General features: G+C 51.9%; 3 protein-coding genes across 3 annotated transcripts in view; 2 read left to right on the forward strand and 1 right to left on the reverse strand.

The window, feature by feature from the left end:
• Positions 1-3,949, reverse strand: part of MED12L (mediator complex subunit 12L) — a 102,201-nt gene extending 98,252 nt beyond the window's left edge. Inside the window, exon 1 of the mRNA XM_048314678.1 lies at positions 3,795-3,949. Within this exon, the coding sequence (XP_048170635.1) occupies positions 3,795-3,893 (99 nt within the window). The 5' untranslated portion in view covers positions 3,894-3,949. The remainder of the gene's footprint in view (positions 1-3,794) is intronic.
• Positions 3,950-6,400: 2,451 nt separating this feature from the next.
• Positions 6,401-13,067, forward strand: CLRN1 (clarin 1). The gene is made up of 3 exons (XM_048315121.1): positions 6,401-6,678; positions 9,802-9,981; positions 10,960-13,067. The coding sequence occupies exons 1-3, from the start codon at positions 6,426-6,428 to the stop codon at positions 11,223-11,225; spliced, it is 699 nt and encodes a 232-aa protein (XP_048171078.1). The 5' UTR covers positions 6,401-6,425; the 3' UTR covers positions 11,226-13,067.
• Positions 13,068-13,594: 527 nt separating this feature from the next.
• On the forward strand, positions 13,595-22,069 carry MINDY4B (MINDY family member 4B). The gene is given in 12 exon segments (XM_048314679.1): positions 13,595-13,698; positions 13,951-13,996; positions 14,559-14,696; positions 15,426-15,545; positions 17,778-17,869; positions 18,116-18,284; positions 18,675-18,740; positions 19,270-19,340; positions 19,493-19,562; positions 19,894-20,119; positions 20,121-20,327; positions 21,725-22,069. Coding segments are annotated over 12 exon segments (1,452 nt in total). The 3' UTR covers positions 21,868-22,069.
• The last annotated feature ends 2,567 nt before the right edge of the window (positions 22,070-24,636 follow it).

Here is a 24,636-nt window from a genome sequence, read left to right on the forward strand (position 1 = left end):
ATATTCAAGCCCCGTGCACAGCCCCGTGTGTGAACACAGCCCGTACAGGCGGGATCTGTCAGAAGGGCAGCCTGAGAACCTCGAGCCGGTGTTCCTGCAAGAAGTCTGTGCACGGTCCTTCGCTCCAGAGTGCTGCTCTGAGGACCACACCTGTGACACTTACCCAGCCAGCTGCCTCAGGTCAGCCGTATCTACATGAGAACAAATGAGCTCACTGCTGGAATCAAGCATTGTGGTGTTATTGTTGGGTGTTCTGGACTGTATAATCCTATATTCATTTGCTTTTAATTAATAGGAATGAGCTCTTTCAACTGAAGCATTCTCCTGCTTCCCTACAGCTGCAGTAACACTTGCTCAATGCAGCACCAGGCCAATGAAAGAAAAGCAGGGAGCTAAGGATGTGTCAAGGTTTTGATAAACTAGGAACTGGTCAGTGGATTCTGACATCTTAGCTGGGCAAACAGACAATGTGCAGAGCTATACCAGTACTGTTTGACAGGCAAACCCAAGGAATCTTTGAAATCTTTCTCCAAAACCTCAAAAATATCCCTTCAGAATAGAATTCTAAAAGAAGTCCAAATTAAACTCACAAAAGCAACTAAGTGAATCTTTTAAATTAGTCATTACTTTTAGATCCTCTCACATGCTCCATCTTTTGCTTCATGTCCTTTTAATACGACAGAGCTCATACCTTCAGCAGCTTGGAGTAACCACAGCATTAGCTTGGAGACCCAAACCTGTGGAGACAGGGAGGTCCAGGGTTCCAACCCAGGGCGATAAACCCTCCACTCAGTTCAGCTTACACTATCCAATGCCAGGTTTGAACAACAAGATCAAAAAATAACTCCCCAAAAAAGGCTATAAAATACTGTGCCAGTCAGAGATTATGAAACAAGCTGTATTTCATGATGCAGAGAGGAATAAAATATTTAGAGGAGCATTATCTGTCCCAAATCAACAACTCCTAAATTACAAGTAAGGATTAGCCATGCCCAGCAGCCAACCATGGGCAAGAGCAGGTTTTGATGGAACAGACACTGAAAGGGCCCAGAGGGATGCCCAGCTGGGATATGGGGGACCATTCTGGAGAGGCTTCTGGCAGAAATTTCAACTGCTTTACCCATCCTACCAGTGAGGAGGGAGCCTGGGCTACTGGTGAGTGCAGACGTTGGAGAATGGAGCTTTGAGGGTCAAATCCTGTGTACCACGTGCAGAGAAGAGGATGTCATTTCTTCTGTCTGAAAACTATTTCTTAGCATAAAATAATGTCAATTGTACTTTCTCATGCTTTGAAACCCAATTCAACTGAAGTTAAAAGCATTACTCACAAGTAAAATCATCAGGCTCTGGCCTGCAGACATGGCACATTCCATGGTTTTATTGGCTTGTAACAAACACAATTTGCAGTATATTTTACCCATCTTAAGGAGATGGTGGTAATTCAGAGCACAAAAAAGTGTTAGCTGATTCCAACACTTGCCTTCAGCTGCTGCAGCCAGGACAGGCTAACGTCACAAACTCTAGAGAGCTCAGATGTCTTCTAGAGAAAAGGCTGGAAAGAGGTGGAAGGCAGGAGGGCAAGTAGAGGCCAGGAAAAAAGTGGAGGCCGAGACGGGGTAGGAGGCTGGAAAGGGGTGGGAGGCTGGTTTCCAAAGCACCTTTTGCTCCACATCAGCAGCATACATTGCTCATGTACAGAGAAACTACTTGCAAAGCACTGACCAAAGTTCAAAAAAACCACATTACAGAAAGACAAGGAAAGCTAATTTCTTCCGGTCTTTCCCTTTCGGAGCAATATGAGGTGCTAAAAGCAGCCCCAGCAGGTAAGTGCCTCCAAGCAGAAACTATGCCTATGCCATTTGAAGACTTCCTCCCCCCACACCCTCATTTCTGCAGAGGGTATTTTGCACACAGGGTGCACGCCCAGCGCTCAGGGGCCGAGCCCTAGCCCAAGCTGTTCACAGGGGACCTTGCTAAGGACACGGATTTGCACCTGGTACCCAGGTGAACAGGCTCCAAAGCATGAGAGCCCAGGGCCCCGGGAGGTGCTGCTCCTGGCAGAGAGGGAGCTTAGAAAGGCACAGAACAACAGTCGGCGACAGCGACATCACCAGAGAGTCCACCCCAGCTCCACTGGGACCTGTAAGTCTGTGTTGGTCTCCTTCAAATGACAGCCAGCCCTCAGCAGCCCCGAAGCTAGGGGACACAGGGCTGTGTCCTGTACATGTGACACACACAAAAACGTTGCACCAACACAGGTGGAACAAAGACTTTCCGCAAACCAGGGGAAATCAATCCCATTGTGGCCAGTAACGAGACTGTTGCAGTTATTTTCTAGTCAATAATGCACCCATGAAACCTATTTTAAATATTAACCATCTGGGCACTTGCTACTTCCATTCTTATTGTAATGGGCTGCATATTTATAAATATGTCTGCAAGAATCAGTTCACCACCTGACTAAAAATATTCAACAGTCCAGAACTAAAAATTTATCTCCATACATTGTCACAGCCAAGTTTGGATGCAGTCCTGCCAGCCTAGTCAGGATAGAAATTGTCATAGCATAGAAACTACAAGTTAGAGGAGTATTTCCAGTTACTGTGACCATCAAGGTTGATGAATAGTAGAGTGAGGAGACAGAAAGATACCGGAGGTCACAGACCCTGAGGTATGTCTCAAAGCATTAACAATGGACTTAAATCCACATCTTTTACTGCCTGGTGTCTCGGCTCCTCTCAGCCAGCGCTAACCAGCAGTCACTCTTACGGCTGCCCTCCAGCCTATGTGAACCAGATGATGATGCTCATAAACTACTAACAAATTACCCTAATTAGCCTCCTTGCTGGAAACCTCTACAATACAACGTGACAACAGACCAGGCAAAGAGCAAAGCATGAAGAGGGTTGCATGGCTACCCAGCTGTACTTGCTCGAGTTAAGCAGTGCTCATCCTCATCACCAGCCTGATGACTTCCATGAGTGCCGAATTCGCCAGGACAGAGGGCAGCCAGGGACAGCAGCACAGGACACCCCAGAGGCCGGGGCAGAGATACCTGCAAACACAGCTTTGTGTACAAGACACAACACAGCACACAAGGCCAATCTCGGCGAAACCGTTGACTTTGCTGGGAGACATCCAGTTCACAAACCCTTCCCAGAGGCTCCTTCCGTTCACCTATGAAGGATTGGCAGCTGGGAAGCAAGACTGAAGCCAGGCCAGGGAGAGCAGTGCGCTGTGGAGCTTTGCTGGAGGAGCCAGCCACACCACAGCACCTGCCTGAGCTACACGCTTGCCCCAGCTCTGGTGGCATTGGGTCTCTGTGTGTTTGGTTGTGGTATTTGCAAGAAGGAGAGCCACAGCCTGATGGCAAAGCACAACTTTCAGCCTCTACCCTCCCTTTTCAGATGCATTTCCCGACCTTCAACACCGTGCAGGCGTTTCATTCCTCTGACGGCAGATCCCTGCCATCAGGTCAGACACATGGTGGGCAGCTGAGCAGGACCACGTTCACCCCCGGCCACTGGCACCCCTCACTCTCCCTGAGCCAGGGGTGCCCTTCACAGGCCGGGGGTGCCCCTCACAGCAGGCAGTTGTACCCTCACGGCTGCGCCTTTTCCGCCCTCCCCGCAGGCAAGCGCGGTGCCGCGGCCGCGCTGCGGGGAGCGGGGCGGTGAGCGGGACGGCGGCCCCCGCTCACCGCAGAAAATGCAAGTCAGCGGCGGCTCCGCAGGCGCCGCTCAAAAGTTTCGGGGGAGGCGCGGGCCAGCAGCCGCGGGCCCGGCCGGTCTCACCTCCTTCTGGCGCGGGTCCTGCGGGTAAACGTCGGGCGGCCCCAGGCGCGGGCGCTTGAGCGGCCGGTGCTCACAGCTGAGGAGCCCGAAGGCGGCCATGATCGCTCATGTTCGCGGGCGGCGAGCGCCAGGGAGCGGCATCGGCGGCGCGCCCCCCGCTCACCCCGCGCCGGGGGCGGGCTGCGGGCGGCGGGGCCGGGCGGGGGCGGCGCGGCCCGGCCCATCCCCTCCGCCCCCGCGGCAGGTGCGGACCGGGCCCCCGCGCTGCCGGGCACGGACCCCTCGGCTGTCCCCGGGCTGGCGGGGCCGAGGCGCCGGGGCAGCGTCCGGGCAGTGGAGCGGGGCGGCCGAGCACCCGCAGGGGCTCAGCGTCCGCACCCTGGCGCTTCCCCCATCTTTATGGGGGAAGAAATCATCAATCCCCTCGGCGGCAGCGAGCGCCCGGCAGCACGGAGCTCCCCGCACAACGCCGGCCGCCCCGGGGGCGCTGCCCGGTGCGGGTCCGAACCGCCCCGTGCGGCTCGCGGGTGGGCGGCAGAGCAGCAAAGCCCCCCCGCTTCCCAGCTCCAGCGCCCCGAGGCCAAGCGGAGGAGCGAGGGCACCGTCCGTGTGCGCTCTCCCGACCTTCTCCCAGAGGTACCGACCATCTGTAAAGGAGCACGGTGCTGCTCCAGCAGCAGTGACCACATCCCCAGGAGCTGCAGCCTTGGCTGGCCATGGCCTTCCAGCTGCCACTCTGGGCACAGGGCACGCTGCTCCGCCATCCCTAGGGGTGCTCCCGGGGGCCCTCCTGTACCACCCGAGTGGATCCACTGAGCCCAGAGGGCTAAGCAGGACAGGAGATGTGATGTCAAGAGAAGTGCAGTTTCTGATTAATGGATCTTCAAAACACAAGCAATACAACCTGAAAGCTCTAGGGCTCCCTTTTTCCGCGTCAGTAGTTATCCCACACCTGCCCACCTTACTGACAGGGCTGCAGCCGCGATCACAGCCTGGAACCCGTGCCCTGCTGTACAGAACGCCCTCCCCTCGCCTAGCAGAGCTGTCCTTTCCTCAGGTGCTGGAGTGGTGGGTACATTCCTCTATCAGAGTTACAGCAAGCAAGCATGAGAAGTTTTCCCCTTTCTACCCATTATTTGTGCCAGATCCTCTCCCCGTGCTGCATCTCTGGGACAGTACGGACACGGGGTACTTTGGAAAAACGAGACTAGACACTGGGTTGCAAACAAGTCTAAATAAAATTAACAGCAGCACTCTACAAATGAGCTTATGTTTAAATGTGCTATGGACAAGAACAGGCAAACCACGTGTCTTTTGTCTCTAAGCAGTTCTCTAGTCAAACAATAGATAATTTGAAAGCTGCGGCTGAACTAGGTAATAGCAATAAAGTACTGGTATAATAAAGGCTGGTACTGACCTACACTGTCTCATATTAATTATTTTCATGCATCCAGCTGTGCTTGCAAAGGCAAGGACCAACAAGTCTGATAAACAGGCAATAGCTTAAAAAAAAGCCCAAACCAAATCAGTAAATCCTTTTTACACAGCCTTATTTCATTTCAATTCCAGGTTTCCTTAAAACCTACATATTTAAACTAGACTCAGTCTTTAAGCCTAGATGATATGATATTCTTGAACCACCTGCAGAGTGCGTGCATGCAGTTAACAAACCAGTAAGGTGATCTGATTCGGAAAAAACCCAAACCCCGCTTTTGCTGAAGTCCCTGGCAGTCGGTAGATGGATGCACACGGTGCCTCTGGCCCTCGCCGAGCACCCGCATTGGCCACACTCCAGGGGACGCCGTGCGAAGAGCAAGGCAGGTGCCCAGCGGCAGCAGGACATGAGGCGCAGGAGCCGTGTGTTTCTGAGCCTCAGGGTGGGCTGGGTCTTCCGTGAAGTTTAAGACAAAATGTATTTGTGTATATTTGAAACTTGGACTGAACAGTTTGCCTGAGCATTCTACACATTGCAGCCGAAACAGCACTGTATATAACAGACACACTGCCCCTGCCAGAGAGCATCCTGATTGGCAAAGCAAGTGCAAGCAGGTGCCCAAAAGCAACTGGATACTGAAAGTCAGCGGTTTGGCAGGGCGCTGTATGTTACCTGGGCATTACCTTAAAGAACAGCAAAAAAGAAATACACCCAGAAGGAAAAAAAAACCAACCAAACCAAACCAAGAAAATAAAACAACAACCAAAAAACCCAAGAGACCAGCTCAGCATTGCCGACTTTAGAAGAAAACCTGCAAAAATAAACACTCTGAAAACGTCCTTTATGGAGAGCAGATAATCAGACAGAGCAGCCAAGCTGGTCTCTGAACCCCCCACTCATCCACTCCGCCGGGGGCTGGAATGAGCAGAGCACTCATCAAATTACAGAGATCTGTCATCCTAAACCCTCGCGATCAAGTGACAGGGGATGCACTGAAACATCTGCAAAGCTGTACAGAAGGGCGCAGGGAAGAAGAGCCTTTACAGCATCCTCCAGCCAGGGCTGGCTGGGCTCTGGGGCTCTCAGCACAGGGCTGGCTGGGCTCTGGGGCTCGCAGCACAGGGCTGGCTGGGTGCCCGGGGCTCTCCAGCGCTCGGGACCTCGGCACCGCCTCACGGGCAGCCGCGGGTGCCACCATGCCGGCGCAGCAGAAGAAGCTGATCTTTTGCACAGCCGGGGTGCTGAGCTTCGCCTGCGCGCTGGGGACGGCGGCGGCCATCGGCACCCAGCTCTGGGTGAGGGGGACGATCCTCTGCACGACGGGAGCGCTGCTCGTCAACGCCACCGGCCCGGAGCTGGACAAGTTCATCGGCGAGATCCAGTACGGGCTCTTCTCCGGGCAGCGTGTGCGGCAGTGCGGGCTCGGGGGGAGACCCTTCCAGTTCTCATGTGAGTACCGATGGCGTTTGAGTTCTTTACACCGCCCTGCTGCCAGCTGGGGCGGCGGGAGAGGGCTGCCCGCACGGCCCCTTAGCACGGGCCACGCCAAAGCAACGCTGCCCTTACAGTGCTCTGATCTTCAGGGTCGGTAACTTACTTTATGATGCTAATACAGCCTAGCTAACGTCTTCAAGAATTTATAATGCAGTTACACAAATATCCACATTCCAAAAGATTTATACTACTACTTTAAAAAAGAATAATTGGGGGGTTTAATTAATCTCTGTCATCTTCCTCTGTGTGTCAGCATTACAACGTTACCTCTGTGCTGTCAAGAAGAATGAACTAAACCAGCAAGAGCCTCGGGAAAGAGCTGGGGTACTGGCTGCTATGGAGAAACAAAGCAGCCCAAAAGTTCGCAATCTGTGGCTCTAATTGGAAGAAGGACGGGGGGAGGCTGTCTGGGGAATGCTGGCTGACTCGGTACCTGACACACAGAATATCAGAGTATTAGTAATGGCTTCACTTTGCATTCATAACCTATTAATCTTCAAGGATAAGAAGATCAATAAAAAAATGATCAAGTGAGACACATTTGTACCCAGCAGCACATGGAACAGGCAGTAAAAGCCAGTTGCTGTGTGAACAATACCTCACCTGAAGTTGCTACAGCACACAGTTTATAATCCTGCTACAACAGCACATGCAAATTGTTCACACCAGTGATTTAATGCAAGGGAAGGTTCCCAGACTAGGTACCAGAAATTATTTACTATATAACATTTTCCCAAAATAGACCAAGTTCATTTAATATAGTATTAGTGTTTGTTCTCTCTAAATTCCATCACTAGTCTGTTTATACAGCTGAAGGTCCCTCTTGATTGCTTTGTGTGCCATCCCAGTGTGCAGTTATTGCACCCTGGGTGAATTTTCAGAGGGGTCTATGCAATCCCAAGGATTTGGTTTACTGCTGTAGGTGAGACTTATGACCCAGGGCTGGTCCAGCTGCCAGCAGCTCTGGGACTGACACTCAGGCTCAGTCAGTGACAGCTGTGAGGCACAGCTGGATGGGGACAAGCTGCAGCCAGGGCAGGAGCATTCACCTCAGAGAGCACTGAGAATAAGATGCTGACCCTGTTCCCTGGGGCTGCAGCAGCCCCTTCCCATCACCTCGGTACCTTGGAAGCTCACCAGGAGCATTCTGGAAAGCAGGACAAACTTATAAAATACAAAGCCATAGCTTAATGCACTCACTGCACTTTAGCATGTCTGAGGAGAACAGACACAGAAAATAGGCTAAATGATTTAGTTCTATGCTTGTTCCCATTAAATGCTCCCCTCTGACCACTATATCTCTTTTAATTGTAGTATGAATTTGCTCTGCCAGCAAACCCAGTTCAGCTGGGGAAAACTTCTGCTCCATTTGTTCCCACTCATTCCCATCAGTTTCTAGGTCAGTGGTTCATTTTCTAAAGGTCTCTGTCATGCACAGCACACAGAGGTTCATTCAGGACCATGAAGGAATGTTTTCATTTCCAGACAACATTGCTTCTGGAATTAATTTTTCATGATGCATCACATATGAAATGTTAACAACATAACCAGATATAGATGCAGGTGCGAGGATTCAATACCATGCCATAATTTGGTTTTTTGAAATAAACAATACAAAATTCTATTATTAAATACACAGTTTTGCATGTTTTCCCAAAACATCAGATAGTGTCACAGGAACTAATGCTATTCCTTGTAGGAATCCTGCACAGGAGAGCACTGGAAGGAGCTCTAAGGTCTCCCCAGAGCCTTCCCTTCCCCAGGCTGAACACCCCCAGCTCTCCCAGCCTGGCTCCTTGGCCTTCTCTGGACTCACTCCAGTAGCTCCACGTTGTTTTGATATTGGGGGCCCCAGGGCTGGAGGCAGCTCTGCAGATGGAGTCTCACCTGAGCAGGGCAGAGGGGCAGAATCCCCCCTCCCCTGCTGTTGACACTGTGGGATCAGCCCGGGCACGGGGAGGTTCTGGGTGCCAGTGGACGTGGCCAAAGCACGTGGAGCTTCTCATCCACCAGCACCCCCACATCCTCCTCCTCGGGCAGCTCTCCACACATTCCCCACCCTGCCTGTGTTTGTGCTGGGATTGCCCTGACCCACACACAGGATCTTGCACTTGGACTTGCTGAACTTCATGAGTTTTGCAGACATTTGTTTCAGTAATTTCCTTTTCATCTAGTCAGAGAGATAAATGGACTTGATACCCCCATTACCTGCTGCTCTGTGTTCCTGCATGGTGCTGCAGAGCAGTTTGCTGGAAAAGACCTTACAAGGAGGAGTAATTGATGTGAGGCTGCTTTACTCTCCACACATTACAGCCACAGCAAAGCAGCACGAGGCATTAGTACCTCACTTTGGTCATGCCCCCATGGATCAGGAGCAGTGAAGTGTATTTCACAGTTCCTTCCAAAATACCTGTTTTTGCCAAACAAACAGGAATTTTTAAAAATTATTTTCTCATGCTGTCTGAATGACTATCCCTGTGTCCTAGACAAACAGGACCAGAATTTGAAATAGTAGCTTAAAAGCTGCATAAAAATATTTAGAATAAATTATTCCTGAATTTGTGCATCCATAATCACAGGATAATTTCATTTCCTATGTCACAACACTTTGTGGGACCTCATGAACATAAATGAAAACAAAGTCTAAAGAAAGACTTATTGTCCCACTCCCAAAGAAGAGTGGATGGCCAAGCCTTCAGCCGAGGGAGATCAGTCCCATAACACTGGCACTGTGAGAGGCCTCTGTGACACCTTGCGCCAGACCTGCCTCCTCAAATAAAACTTCCTGGTTTTTCCCAGAGGACTACATTAAGGACCAAATACCACCCACAGGAAGGGGAGAAGAGTCTTTCCTTGGAGCTGGTCTCTCTCTCCTTGCCAGTCTATGCTTCTGAGTTTCACAGAATTTTTCTGTCTCCAAATATCCATGAAAAAGCATTTCTAGTTAATAACTTCATCTGGCTGCATTTAGAAGAGCAGGATTAAAACAGTTATCACAAATGAGCAGGAACCCCCAGCCTGACTTCAAGACAACTTTGCCTAATGTGTATAATAATGTTGTGTTTGTTTTGTTTTCAGTTTTTCCAGATTTGCTCAAAATTATCCCTGCAAGTATCCATGTTAGTGTCATTCTCTTCTGTACAGTACTGATTGTCTTTGCTCTGGTGGGAGCAGGGTTCTTCATGTTCAATGCTTTTGGCAGCCCCTACGAAACACTGCATGGCCCCGTCGGGTTGTACCTCTGGAGCTTCATCTCCTGTGAGTACCAGCAGGTCTGTCCTGAGGGCTGACACCGCTCTGAGTCCAGTACTCACGATGACCCTTTGTCAGCAGAGGAAGGCGAGTTAAGGACTGTGGCTGCATTGTCTCCAAATTGGCTAAATCAAGCCAGGCAGGAGGGCGGGTGACTCTGCTGTATCAAAACATGTGTTTTCCAAATTGAAGTTGAGAGATAAAATGGGGAGATCCCACACGAGGGTGGGTGGCAGGACGGGAATGGGCAAGCAGCTGCAGGAATCCAGGGCAGAAGGGCCCCAGAGCTGGGGTGGCATCACAGACACCCAACACACGGTCAGAATCAGGAACCACGCCAGAGTAGGAAAAGGGGGAAAAAAACAACCAAAATACATCAGTGATGCAACTGCTCCCACAACAGGAGAGTTCCAGACAATGTAAGCAAGGCCACCACTTAGAGCAGCACAGCCTTCCCAAGGACAGAAGAGCTGAGCAGACAGAGAGCAAGAGGCTGGCAGCAGCTCCCTGTAGTGTGGTCTCTGAGAAGAACCCTGCCGTGCAGGGATAACAGAGTGTCCCCATCCCTCTGCCATGCACCCACTCTCTGGGCTGCTGGCTTGGCTGACAGGCAGATTTACCCTGGCTTTACAAGGTATTACATGTTACAATCATATTTAACCAAGGACTTCAGTACCTGTTTATCTTCAGGCACAGAGAGAGCTCCATTATGCTCAACGGGACAATGAGCAACTTAAAGCTGAACATGAGCACAGATACTTTGCTGGCTCAGGGCACTAAAGCAGCTATGTTAAATATTCCTGGTCCTGAGCCAAATTCGATTAGAAAAGCTTACCCATTTCAATAGCTATTGGCTTGGATTCCAAAAATAATCCCTGTTAAAGCTAAGTGGCCATAAAAACATTCTCCATGGGGTATTTGGCTGCAGTGTACATCGTAGCTGAAGGATTGCTGAGGTGATGAGCATCTCCCCCTCCCTTCCAGGTTCCTGTGGTTGCCTCATCATGATTCTCTTCTCCTCAGAGGTGAAGATCCACCACCTTTCAGAGAAAATTGCTAATTTCAAAGAGGGAACTTTTACATTCAAGACTCACAGTGAACACTTTGCAAATTCCTTCTGGACCATCCTGGTTTGCTCCCTGGTGCACTTCCTCAATGCCCTGCTAATCCGATTTGCTGGATTTGAATTTCCCTTTTCAAAACCAAAAGATTCAGGGACAATCACAGGAGCGGTTGACCTGATGTATTAAAATTATGGGATTTAAGAATATTTCAAGTAAAGAAATTTGTCACTATTACAATCAACAACCACCAGATGTACCAACTTGTGAATGATTAACTCTAGAGAAGGTAAAAAAAGGGAAGTTTCAAATAAGCGTCAATAAGGTGTATGCGTGAACAAAAGAAGATGTGCTGGATGGTAATGTCTGGATGGAAAAGCCCTCTCTCTTGGGGTAAGACCTTACTAAGACTTTTTTCCTGTAAACTTTGGAAAGTGGCTGGTATGAAGTAAAACAGGAATCTCAGTAGCATTGCACTGAATCTGGGAAATCCAATCGGTGGGTTGCACTAGAAACACACACTCACCAGCAGCAGCTTTGCCCTTCAGCCCTGGTGAAGGCAAGGATGAAGCCGTGACCACGTCAGAGCAGCAGGGCCCAGGGACAGCCGGTAAACTTACAGACACCCAGCAAGGGACAGGACAATGCACAACATAGCTCTGCCCCAACACCCCTCAGACTCCAGCTCACATGTGTGGTGCTCAGAGGGCAAAACCCAAACACCTGCACTTTGATCTGGCTTCACATGCATGGCAACAGCATCATTTCTCTCCATTAAACTCTCCGGGTTTTTTCTTTTAACAAATCAAACTGTGCTCCAAACCCAGAGTCCTGGGTGCCCTCATTTCCCCAGCAGTTGCTGCAGCTTGGTGACAAAGCTGACGCAGCACACCGGATGCAGGGGAAATGCCATGTGCTTGCCCAAGGGAGGCAGCCAGGCTTGGTGCTGCTGAACAAACTCTCTTTGCTCATCAGGCAAAGGGCATTTCCCAGAGCAGAGTGACGGGAGTGAGCCCAGGTGCCTTCACCTTCCACTGCCCCCTCCAGAGAACAGCCCTGCAAGTTCTCATCAAACACCACCAATAAACCAAGTCAGAACCTCTGGCAAAGGGCAGCAATAACGTAACAGACAGGCTCCTGTGCAGGCTGCAGCTCAGCAGAGACTGAGGAACGAGCACATGAGGGTCTGGCACGGGAAGCCAGAACAGACGGACGCATCAGCCCTCGCCCCCCTAAACATCCCCGAGTCAGCAAAAGCAACAGATGCTGCGCCAGGCAGAACCAGCCCAGCTACGGGCAGGCAGAGCCTCGCACCACCAAACACTACCTCTGTGGGGTTCCCTGGCTGCCTTGGAGGTGAGGTGCTCCTCACAGGACACAGAAACAGCCCTCAGAACAAACATGGGTAGAGAACCCCTGCCCCATTTATCTGCAAGGGCTGCACCCAGCTGTGGGTGAGGAGCAATTCCACCCAGCATCCACTCGGTCCCCGGGTACAGGTCAGGCCCAGGTACCAGAGCCCTCTGTGCTTCAGGATCTACCAGCCCACGAGGCCTTATTGACTTTGATGTGATTTTTCATACTTTTACTGTGAAAGGCAAAATACTGCTGGGTTATTGTAAAGGTTTGTCAGCTGTATCCTTTCCCAAGGTGGCTCTGCCCCTGCATCTCCCCAGATTTTAACGATGTGGAAGGGCTTCTGCAAATCAGTACAGCTCCCAACTTTTTCATAATTTTCTTCTTCATCTATATACATATTCTTCCTAATGTTAATGTATGTTCTTAAAATATAATTTGTATTGCATCTCATGGTATTGTTTACTACACAGCAAATGCAAACCCATTCCTTTGCTGTACGGAAAAGAGCAGCCCCAACCTGGGGTCTGAGTGTCCTCACAGGGGTCACTTTGCCCAAAGCCTGGCTCGACCACCCCCACATCCCCCCCTGTGCCCGAGCATCAGCCCAGCTGTTCCTGAGGCAAGCAACAACTTCTTACCAGCAAAATAAAATTAAGACCATGTTTGTCTCACGCAGTGTTTGTGGGTTTGACCAGCTGAAAGAGCAGGTATGGTCTGCCCAGTGCAAACCATGAGAAAGCCCCAGCACGGACCCTGAGGGTACCCCGGAAAAGACCCTTGGGGAGCCTCAGCATGGACCCTGGACCTCCTTTGATCCATGAAAATGCCCCCGCTCCTGCCCCACTTTGGGAAACACCCTCGTTCCTGCTCCATGCTGGAAAATGCCCCTGCTCCTGCCCCACGCTCCTGCCACCCGCAGCCACCCCCCGCCCCGAGCAGCCACCGCTGCCGTCATCCCCACTCTGCTCTTCTGGCATTAAACATTGATGCTGCCGGCACAAGCGAGCAGGGCAGCGCGGGCTGGGACGGGCTCTCCCGACAATTCAATCGCGATGTGACGGGGGGCTGCCCGCAAGCCCCGGGGACGGGCAGGAAGGTCGGTGCCTCTCAGCAGCGCGGGTCAGGGAGCTGCTCCCCCCGCAGCTCCTGTGCCCAGAGCATCACTCGGAGCATCGCCCGAAGGGAGCGCGGCGGCTGCGATGGGTGATCGGGGGGCTGAGCACGCTGCGCCTACAGAGCTGGAGGAGATCACCAGCAGAATCTCTGATCTGACCAAATGGAGAGAAATCTTTAGTTTCCATGGGTAAGATTTTTATTCTGCTTCTTTAACACAGTTTTAATTCCAGGTGGTTATTTAATGTAATTTTTAGTTATGTTTTATTACAAAACATGTGGCAATGACAAAAGGTCTTCATGTACTCAGTAAAAATATAAATGCTACAGCTCTTACTCATCCTTTGTTCTGGGGTTCTCTTCTGGTTGGACTCCGGTTTCTCCACATGCTAGCAATACCTCTGATGGGTGTTTCAATTTGTACTTTATTTTACATTTTCAGCTTGGAAGTCAACAGCACGACTCATCAGGGAACTCCTTTTCCAAAGGTAAAATTTTCTGTTTGTCTGGTGAGCTTTGGGCTGTCCTTGGTTGGCACACTGAGGAGGTCACACATCCATACCTGCAGCCCAGGTATCTATGGAGATTAATTTCTCATGCTGCTCCTTTGAGAAACAGATGTTTTCTCCATATATTTTGAAATCAAAGGGGCAGACCAGTCCAACACTTGATTTACCTTTCTGTCAAAAACTAATGGTTTTCACAGTGAGTTTTAGAATACGTGAAAGAGGAAGACAAACTAAGATCTCCAAAATGTAAGTATTTGGAAAACCTGCTGCGCCCTTAAGTTGGGAGACACGGAAGGGTATTCCCTGTAATTCAAACACAGCACTATTACCTGCTCCAGTCATTAGCTCCTAGGGATGTGTTGGGAATGTCTGAACACAGCTGGAAGTCAAGGGCACCCATGTTCCAGGGCAGCACGTGCCCCCCACGCCCCTGTCAGCCTACAGCCAGGTGCTGTGTGCACCCTAGGAACATCGGGGGGAACATTCCGTGCATGGAGGCAGCAGCCCTGGGGTGATGCACTGTCTGCTCCTATCCCTGCAGCAAGGACGGAGCAGTGCTGGCAATGGACCACCCGGAGCCGGGGAGTCCCCAGGGTCGCAGCCACCCTCCACCATCCCCCAGCCCCTCCTGCCCCCTCAGAGTGTGGGTGGCTGCCCCATCTCCCTGGACACGGCAATGGTGAGCTGCCTGCTGAATTAAGTATGAGCTGTAATTGAATCTCCTGAAGGGAAAGAGACTGGGGAGCCTTTCCCGGTGTTTTGACTGCAGGGTTCAGCCTGCTGTCAGCTGAACAGGGTGTGGAATGGGGATGGATTATTTAGGACACTCTTAATAAACATGGCTGGAATGCAGCCTTAAAGCTGATACGCAATAATTCTCAGGGGAGAACCAGCAAACGACAACAGGCAACGTTTCCCTGCACTTTGGGGCTTCCCTGACAAAAAGCCTTAGGACCGGAGGCAGGATCATGGAATCATAGAATTGTTTGGCTTGGAAAGGGCCTTTAACGCAATCAGTGAAGGATTTCAGCTCCTGTTGGGTGCCTGGCCCCAAAAGCACTGCTGCCAGGTGCTGTTGCCCAGCAACTTGGCAGTTCTGCGGGCAATGGCAGGATGGGGCCCCAGTGCAATCTTCCCCAAAATGTGCACTGTACCCAAATATAGGTTACTACACACAACAACCAAGCTTCACCAGAGTGGCTGAGTGCTGAGTGAAGTGCCTGCATTGAGCTCAAAACATCACCTTTGCTTTGAAGCTGTGAGGCGTGGCTCTAGGCAGATAGCTTGACACTGCTCTGGCTGTGGGCACACGCACTGCACCTGCACCCCGAGACCCCCTGATGTTACAGACCCTTCACGCTGGGATGAGAGATCTGACCTGGCCCCTCTGCCTCCTCCTCCTCCACAGAGGCTGCAGAAGCTGCTGTTCAGAAACATGACCCCCCTCTTTAGCTTCGAGTGGGCAGCGGCGCACTTCAGGTTCCGCCCGCCACACTCCGATCTGGCCTACGCGCTGGAGGCAGGAAAGGTAAAAGGCACACACAGCAACTGGCACCAGCTGCTTGGTGTCTCAGACACTTGTGGGAGCTGGCAGCCAGTGCGGGGGGCCTCAGCGGCACACACACCTGGACCCCACACACCTGGACCCCACACACCTGCACCCCACACACCTGCACCATGCACACCTGCACCCTGCACACCTGCACCCTGCACACCTGCATCCCACACACCTGCACCCCGCACACCTGCACCCCGCACACCTGCACCATGCACACCTGCACCCCGCACACCTGCACCCCACACACCTGCACCCCGCACACCTGCACCATGCACACCTGCACCCCGCACACCTGCACCCCACACACCTGCACCCCGCACACCTGCACCATGCACACCTGCACCCCGCACACCTGCACCCCACACACCTGCACCCCGCACACCTGCACCCCACACACCTGCACCCCGCACACCTGCACCATGCACACCTGCACCCCGCACACCTGCACCCCACACACCTGCACCCCGCACACCTGCACCCCACACACCTGCACCCTGCACACCTGCACCCTGCACACCTGCATCCCACACACCTGCACCCCGCACACCTGCACCCCGCACACCTGCACCATGCACACCTGCACCCCGCACACCTGCACCCCACACACCTGCACCCCGCACACCTGCACCATGCACACCTGCACCCCGCACACCTGCACCCCGCACACCTGCACCATGCACACCTGCACCCCGCACACCTGCACCCCGCACACCTGCACCCTGCACATCTGCACCCCACACACCTGCACCATGCACACCTGCACCCCACACACCTGCACCCCACACACCTGCACCCCGCACACCTGCACCATGCACACCTGCACCCCGCACACCTGCACCCCGCACACCTGCACCCCACACACCTGCACCCCGCACACCTGTACCTTGCACACCTGCACCATGCACACCTGCACCCCGCACACCTGCACCCCGCACACCTGCACCATGCACACCTGCACCCCGCACACCTGTACCTTGCACACCTGCACCCCACACACCTGTACCTTGCACACCTGCACCCCGCACACCTGCACCCTGCACATCTGCACCCCACACACCTGCACCATGCACACCTGCACCCCACACACCTGCACCCCACACACCTGCACCCCGCACACCTGCACCATGCACACCTGCACCCCGCACACCTGCACCCCGCACACCTGCACCCCACACACCTGCACCCCGCACACCTGTACCTTGCACACCTGCACCATGCACACCTGCACCCCGCACACCTGCACCCCGCACACCTGCACCATGCACACCTGCACCCCGCACACCTGTACCTTGCACACCTGCACCCCACACACCTGTACCTTGCACACCTGCACCATGCACTCTGCCCATCTGCCAGGCTCAGCTTTCCCTAATGGGAAGGCTTTCCAGGGTGCCAGCTGCAGCCCCTCCACAGCTGTCCTTGCATGGGAGCTGCTGGCCAGAAGCTGGAGTGGGATGGATGGCTTGGAGCCAGTAGCTGGCTGTGGGCATGGACTGTGATACCCTGGTGTGAGATGCTCCCAGGGAGGGCTCAGGAGAGACGCAGCACATTGCAAAAAGACTGTTTCTTTTCTGAAAATTAGACTTAATTCATTCTTCCTGCCCCACTTAGACGTCCAACAAGTCAAGTCACCTAGACTCATTTTCTGAGAGGGAGGTTTTCTTCTTCCTTATTTACCATCACAACACTGCACCCAAAAAAGCAGAAGGCCAAGATAAACATTCAAATTGTAAATCCCCTAAACTTGTCGGAGGCTGAAACGCTGAGTACAACCATGGGTGCCACTCTCTGCATTCCAAAGCCCTGTGCCTACGGAGGGACCACAGCCCTGATGTGTGTGTCAGCACGGCGGGGAGCAGGCACAGGCACTCCCATGCATAGCCTCACATCAGCCCTGGGCTGCCTCAAGACCTCTGTCCCTTTGCTGCGAGGCTGGAGGGGACAAAAAACAAACCATGGGGCTTCTAAGCACACATGGTACCTGGAGCTGGGGGCTATTCCCTGGGATGGAGTGATGCAATGGAGGAAGGGAGGGAGGGCACCCACCCATGGGATCCCTGCTGCCCCCAGCACATGGACAGGGCTACCCTGCAGCTTCTTCTCCATAAGGGCTTCTTGTTGTCCCACTGGCCAGGGTCTGCTGGGAGTGACATGTGCTCGTTCAGACTCCTCAGACAGCAGGGGTTGTTTTTCTGTTCCTAGGGAGGAACAAGAGCCATTCTGGTGGCTGTACAAGCACACATCATCTCATACCTGCTCTTCACAAGAGAGACAGAATGTACTCAGCTGGAAAGGTAAGTTGCTGGGCCTCATGGGACACATGAAAATTATTGCTTGGTCAGTGCCAGCCTCTGGGTCCAGGCAAACCAGATCCAGGTTCAGGTGTGCAGCTACAGGTGGGGATATGCACTGGGGAAGAAGCCTTGGCTGATCCCCAGGCAAGGCTTCTTCCCAGCAAATCCTCTGATTTCGGGACAGTGGCATGTGCCTCCCACCTCCCTGGTGTCATGGTCACAGCCCCTGGTTTCTCCCTGGCACAGGCTGTGCCGGGTCGGGCAGTGGGAGCAGGGGCAGGCACTGGCCACGGCTCTGGCAGAGACCCTGTGGGCAGCGGGAGGAGGTGGCAGAGCTGTCGTGTGCCTCATCACTGCCCCTATCACCATGATGCCACCACGTGAAGGCTACAGAGCCAACAGCTTCACAGAGAGAGTGAGTATGGAACCGTCTTCTGCCAACGGGATTTTCCTTAAAGATATCTTTGGCCTGAAACATAGAATCTGCTACACCTTCTCCCTCACTTCTATTGCACCACAAACAGTGATCATCCCAGACCCAGGTCTTGGTGCAGCCCATGATACATCTACCTCTCCTTCACCAAAGGCCCATCTTCCTTCTCCTGCCAAAAGGAGAATCCTGTCAACACAAAGCTGCTCTGCTGAACCCCTGCATAGAGCCAGAGCCCACGGCTGGGGAAGGGGCAGAGCAAACCCTTGCATTGTTCTTCCACTTGACTAACGGAACCATAGGATTCAAAAGCTCAGCTTTTTGGTATAATTCACATCTCCTTTACACCACCCTCCTGGTGCTCATGCCCAACAGATCCAGCTGTTTGAGTTCTCGGAGAAAGCTGCTGCTCAAGGGTTCATCTCTGATCACATACACTGTGTAAGTGGGGATAACTGCTTTATCCAAGTTATTTTCTTGCTAAATTACATCTTATTTCCCATTCAAATTGGGCATTTTGGACACAACAGTGTCATCGTCATCAGGCCATTCACACAGTTAATGTACAGTTAGTTCATGGATCACTTCCAGGATTTCCAGTGGGAAGAGATCCTGCTCCCACGTAAATCCCTGTGACTTTACCCATTATTCCATCTCTCTCAGCCCACAAACACTGGGGGGAAAGGGCAGCATTTTGTACATCATTCAAAGGTGTGATTCCTTGCAGCCTCAGCAAAAATATGGGAAAAATTGTACAAAACCCATTTAGCCAATAACTGAAAGTTTCTTCTTTGTTTTTTTACCTGATCTTATTCAACAAAGTCAGCTACAAAATCTTCCTGGAATAACACTTTACTCATCTAACTCAACACACTCACCTAAGGCTGTATTGAAGCAGAGGAATTGTTTTGATTAAATATTATTTACTGGCCATAATTCCTCCCCCGTGATCCCTTATTTCTTCTTTCAGTTCAAAGGTGAAGGAAGCCATGGAGTGATCCTATTTTTATACAGTTTACTTTTCTCTAGGACACTTGAAAGGTATATTTCACTTTTTAAACATTTTCCTGTAGTTTGGCTACATCTTCTGAAATGGTGTTTTCCTCCCATTCCCGTTGGTCAGGCAGGGAGGTACAGTATTGCCTCTGGCATGGGCCCAGTGCTGCCCTGATGATCTGTGCTTGGCCATAAAGGGTCCAAGAGGATTTGGGTGACACAGCTCCTCTGTTGAACATCAGTTCTGGAAACATCACCTGTACAGAGGTAGGATCAGCCACGTGTCTCAAGCTTTCTGGTTTTATTATTCCCACATCTGATTTAGGAAAAAATTATCACTTGTTAATTAATCCAAAGAAAAAAGAAGCATAAGGTCATAAAAAAATATTTTGCAATTTTAGTCATGAATGTGCACTTAAAAACAGATGATGATGATGGTGGTGATGATGATGATAGTAACAATAATTTTTAAAAAGCCACTGGCAGCCTGGCATTCCCCTACTTGTGACAGACATGACAGAGCTGGGAGCAGGACATCACCTGCAAAGGGTGTTTGCTCCGTGTCCCCATGGTGTGACTGTGGGCTGTTTCCCCGCAGGCCGTGCTCAGCCTGCTCCTGACAGGACGAGCGAGCCCATGGGAGCTCGGTGGCAGCCAGGAGCTGGAGTCCGGCACCGGGGATGGGGATGGCGAGGCCCCGTGGCAGCGGGGCCCCGTGGGCTTCCTGCGCTGGGAGCGGGCGCCGGTGGAGCGGCAGGTGAGCGCAGGGGCAGCGCCATGGACAGCGGGACCCCCGCCAGGCCCCTGGGCTTGGCAGAGCCCAGGTTCCTGCCAAGGGTCCCCGTGCCCAGGTGAGCCCCGGGCTGCGGACGCCTCGGCTGCCCGTGTGGCTGTGCAGCGTCTCGGGCAGGCACAGCGTGCTCTTCGGCACCGACAGCCGGCTGCTCTCCGACTGGAAATCCGAGAGAATTTTCCACCTGTACTTCTACAGTGGGCAGCAGGAGCAGACCCAAACAGCCCACCTGACGATAGGTACGGACCCAGGTTTACCAGGGACTGAGGTATGGGCATCACAGACAACTGTTACTCCTGTGTTAAATACTCAATACAAACTTTAAACACACCAGGAAGCAGGACTGTTTCATTATTAATTCAAAATTTATAATAACCTTCTCTCCAGCTGCCATGGTTTTACCCCATCCAATCCTCAAGCCCCGTGCAGCTGCTCACTCACTCCCCCACCAGCAGGATCAGGGAGAGAATGGGAAGGGTAGAAGCTAAAGAACTTGTGGGTTGAGATAAAGACAGTTTAATAGGAAAAGCAAAAGCCACACACACAAGCAAAGGAAAACAAAGAATTCATTCACTGCTTCCCACAGGCAGGCAGGTGTTCAGCCACCTCCAGGAGAGCAGGGCCCCATCACACACAACAGTGACTTGGGAAGACAAACACCATACTCAAAAGTCCCCCTCCTTTCTTCTTCTCCCCACTTTATATACTGAGCATGATGTCATACGGTCTGGAATATCCCTTTGATCCTTTTGGGTCCTCTGTCCTGGCTGTGTCTTCTCCCAGACTCCCATGCACTCCCAACTTCCTCACCAGTGTGGCAGTAGGAGGAACAGAAAAGACCTTGGCTCTGTATAACCACTGCTCAGCAACAACAAAATCATCTCTATATTATCACCTGTGTTCAGCACAAACCCAAAACACAGCTCCATACCAGACACTGAGAAGACAATGAATTCTACCCCAGACAAAACCTGCACACCAATGCAGCGAGGCTAGGGCACAGCAGGGGCCACCTGCCTGGCTGACTGAGGCTGAAGTCTGTCTTCCTGCTCAGCACCAGGTGCCACCACGGCCCTCTGGTTCCCCACCAAGTTTCACATCGCCCCAGGACGGATAAAATGCTCCTGTGGCAACACTTGCGTGGCGAACCAGGTTTTGTGCTTGGGGTGCAAGGTTCTTGTTTCTCTGCCGCTGTGCATCACTTGCCTTCCTCACTCGGTGCCTCCTTCCTTGCTCTCCTTTCACTGCAGCACTTAAAGTGAAGTCAGAACCTTGAAACTAAAGGGTAAATCTGCGGGGAAGCAGAGTGATTCAAGATCAACCGTCATGATACCTGTGTGGCCACAGATACTATCTGAGCAACTGCTCAGAAAAGCAATATGCAAACACACCATGCAAGGAGCCCAGAGCTGCATTTAGAGCACCGGAATTTCCTGGGGGGGGCCATGGTGCAGGGCCAGTCGTCAGCCTGGGAGGCCCTGCCTGCACTCCCCCAGCTCCCTGGGGCAGAACGGCAGCACATCTACACCAATACAACTGCAGAAGCTTCTGCTTTTAACCTTCACTGAAACCTTTTTCAGTGGGGTTGGGTTTTTAAGATATTTTTTTAGACATTGATTTTTCATTTCCTCTTCAGACACTCATTCGCATCACTGGGAAGAAGCTCAAAGAGAAGACCCCAGCAGCCCACGGAAGAGGCATCCAGCCCTGGAGATGGCAATCAGGACCAAGTGGGCAGGTGCAACCGTCAGCTGGAATGGGACAGACCCCTTCTTCTAAGGAGTGAGAAGGATGGACCCCTGCTCCTGAAGGATACTGGCATCTCCCACACACTACCAACTCCACTGGTCACTGCAGTCTGTAGGACAAAAAACTCTCTCCCCAATCAAACAGCCTTTGGTGCATTGAAGGGACACCCTGTCCATAAGGCATCATACCCACTGCAAAAGCGTGCACTGGAGGAACAGTGACTAGCAAACCTGCCCCACTGCACACCTTTTCCAGGTGGTAGGATGCAGGTTCTCCGACTTGCCATGACAGCTGGCAGGAAAAGGAAAGAGTCCAGCCCTGGCACAGGCTGCCCATGGCAGTGATGGAGTCCCCATCCCTGCAGGGATTTAAAAGCTGTGCAGATGTGGCATTCAGCAACAGTGGTTTAGTGGTGGCCTTGGCAGCAGGGTAATGGTTGGATTTGTTGGGTCTTAGAGGGCTTTTCCAACCCAAACCTTTCTGGGGTTCTGTGATTCAGTGATTTTACTGCCATTGCCAAATCCTGGCACCCTGCATTAGCCTGGCAAGCACGGGCAGGGGACATTGCTTCGAGCTCACAGAAACCACTGTCCACTTCCTTTTTCATTATCATTACTCCAAAACGACCTCTAAGTCACACCCTTAGTGTGTTGCTAATGACAACTGAGAATAATAAACCTGCTGCAAGTGGTCCAGAAACTTGGTTCATATTTATTGAATTTTACAAAAAATAAAAATAAGTGGTGACATCCAGCCTGAGATTATGCTGGGCCAGGGTGAGGAGATGCTGGTAACAGCTGACATGGGGTCTGCACTTGCCACTGCCCCCATCTTCAGTTTCTGCTCAATTCAGGGCACCCTTGAGCACATGGCTTCCCCACTGCAGAGCTGCGGCTCAGCCCAAGTGCTGCAGTCCCTGGGCACCCACAGCTTCAGTGACACCGGGAAAGGGGCCCCGGGGCTGCGGGGGATGCACCAGCCCATCACCCTGCCATGAGAGAACTGGCGACTACGGCCACCGGCACAGGCTGGGGAATGGAGTGTCAGCAGCACAGCTGCCATCCCTTCAGCAATGCCACAGCCCCCAGACCCCCATGTCCCACCCCATCCCCTGCTCCCCATCCCCTCACAAACCCAGTATGATTGCAAAAGGCAGAAAAAGGAAGAGAAACCGGGCTAGATGTAGTAGGTTGACCTTATCTGGGTGCCAGGTGCCCACTAAGATGCTCTATCACTACCTTTTCCAGTGGGACAGGGGAGAGAATAAGATGGAGAATAAGCAGCGGGTGAGATAAGGCAGTTTTATTACAGTGGAAGAAAGAAAGAAGTGAGAGTCTGTGTGCACATAAGCAAAGGGAAAAGTCAATCTCTACTTCCCATCAGCAGCGATGTTTGGACACTTCCTGGGAAGCAGGGTTTCAGCATGCATAGTGGTTTCTCCAGGAGGCAAACACTGAAGAATGATGAATGCCCCCCTTCCTCCTCTCTCCCTTAGCTTTTATAGCTGAGCTGATGTCACATGGTATGGAATATCCCTTTGGCTAATTTGGGTCAGCTGGCCTGGTTGTGTCCCCTGCCAGGATCTTGCCCACTCCCATGCCCTTTGATGGGGGAGGAATGTCAGAGGGACAGCACTGCTCGGCAGTAGCCAAAACACTGCTCTGTTATCAACACCCGTCCAGCTACCAATGCAAAGCCCAGCACTCTGAGGGCTGTGAACTTCACCTCAGCCAGACCCAATACACAGGACCCAGCTAAACCCGGCCTCACTGGCTGCGGGAGCACATGCCCTCACTGCCTCCCTTGGGCTTCCATCCCGCTGCCCCCACATGTGCACATCCTTTTATAACCTTCTTGCCATGGGGGCTATATTTCAGCTGCTCATTTTCCTCCATCAGAACTCAGGCCTCGCTCATTCCTTCCAGGTCACATCATGCTTAGCAATGTGTTAGGAATAAGCAGCAATAAAGACATAGTCTGGGTGTTAGTCAAATTTCTCTGAAAACTCCCCAAGCTCTGGCACCTCAGGAGGTGCTGTCCTCATGACAACAGCTACAGGCTTTCACTTCTACTCTGGAAATTCTTTGCAAAAGACAAACCTTGCAATGCCCCCACACATCCCACTGATGCTCAGCGGTGCTGTCGTTCCCTGTAATATTTTGTGCAGGATCAGGGGCTACACAGCCAAGAATGCGAACAAATCCAGACACACATAGTGAAACTTACGCTGTATTGGAGCACCATGCATTAGTCAACCTCATGGAGAAAGCAAGTACCAGAGCCCCTGGCAACGAGGCCCCTCTCCTGCAAGGACCTGGTCACAGGTAACACCGCTTTGGTTAAAAATTCTCTGTGTGGGTATCTCAGACCAAAGTATTACTTGTTCACAGACAAGAAGTCTTGGAGCCAAATTGCAAGGAGAACTCTGGGGAAAATAACATTGGAAGGGTTCAAGGCCAGGTTGGATGGGGCTTGTAGCAACCTGACCTATGGAAGATGTCCTTGCCCATGGCAGGGGGTGGAACAAGATAGGTTTAAAAGGCCCTTTCGACCCAAACCACCCTGAGATTCTGTGATTCGTGGAGGGATTTTAACAGACATGGAGATGTGGTGTTGACAGACATCAGTCAGTGGTGGCCTTGGCAGTGCTATGTTGATGGTTTGACTCAATGATTTTATTTTCCAACCTAAACGATTGTGTGGTTTTATTGTTTTGTGATTCACTTCTCCAGTGTTACTGAAACAGATGTTTAAACTATCAGGTTTTTTCACCCAAGCTTTCTTTTATCTGGGGAATGA

This window comes from Corvus hawaiiensis, chromosome 10 (assembly GCF_020740725.1).
Source record: "Corvus hawaiiensis isolate bCorHaw1 chromosome 10, bCorHaw1.pri.cur, whole genome shotgun sequence".
In the NCBI taxonomy this organism is placed as follows: Eukaryota; Metazoa; Chordata; class Aves; order Passeriformes; family Corvidae; genus Corvus; species Corvus hawaiiensis.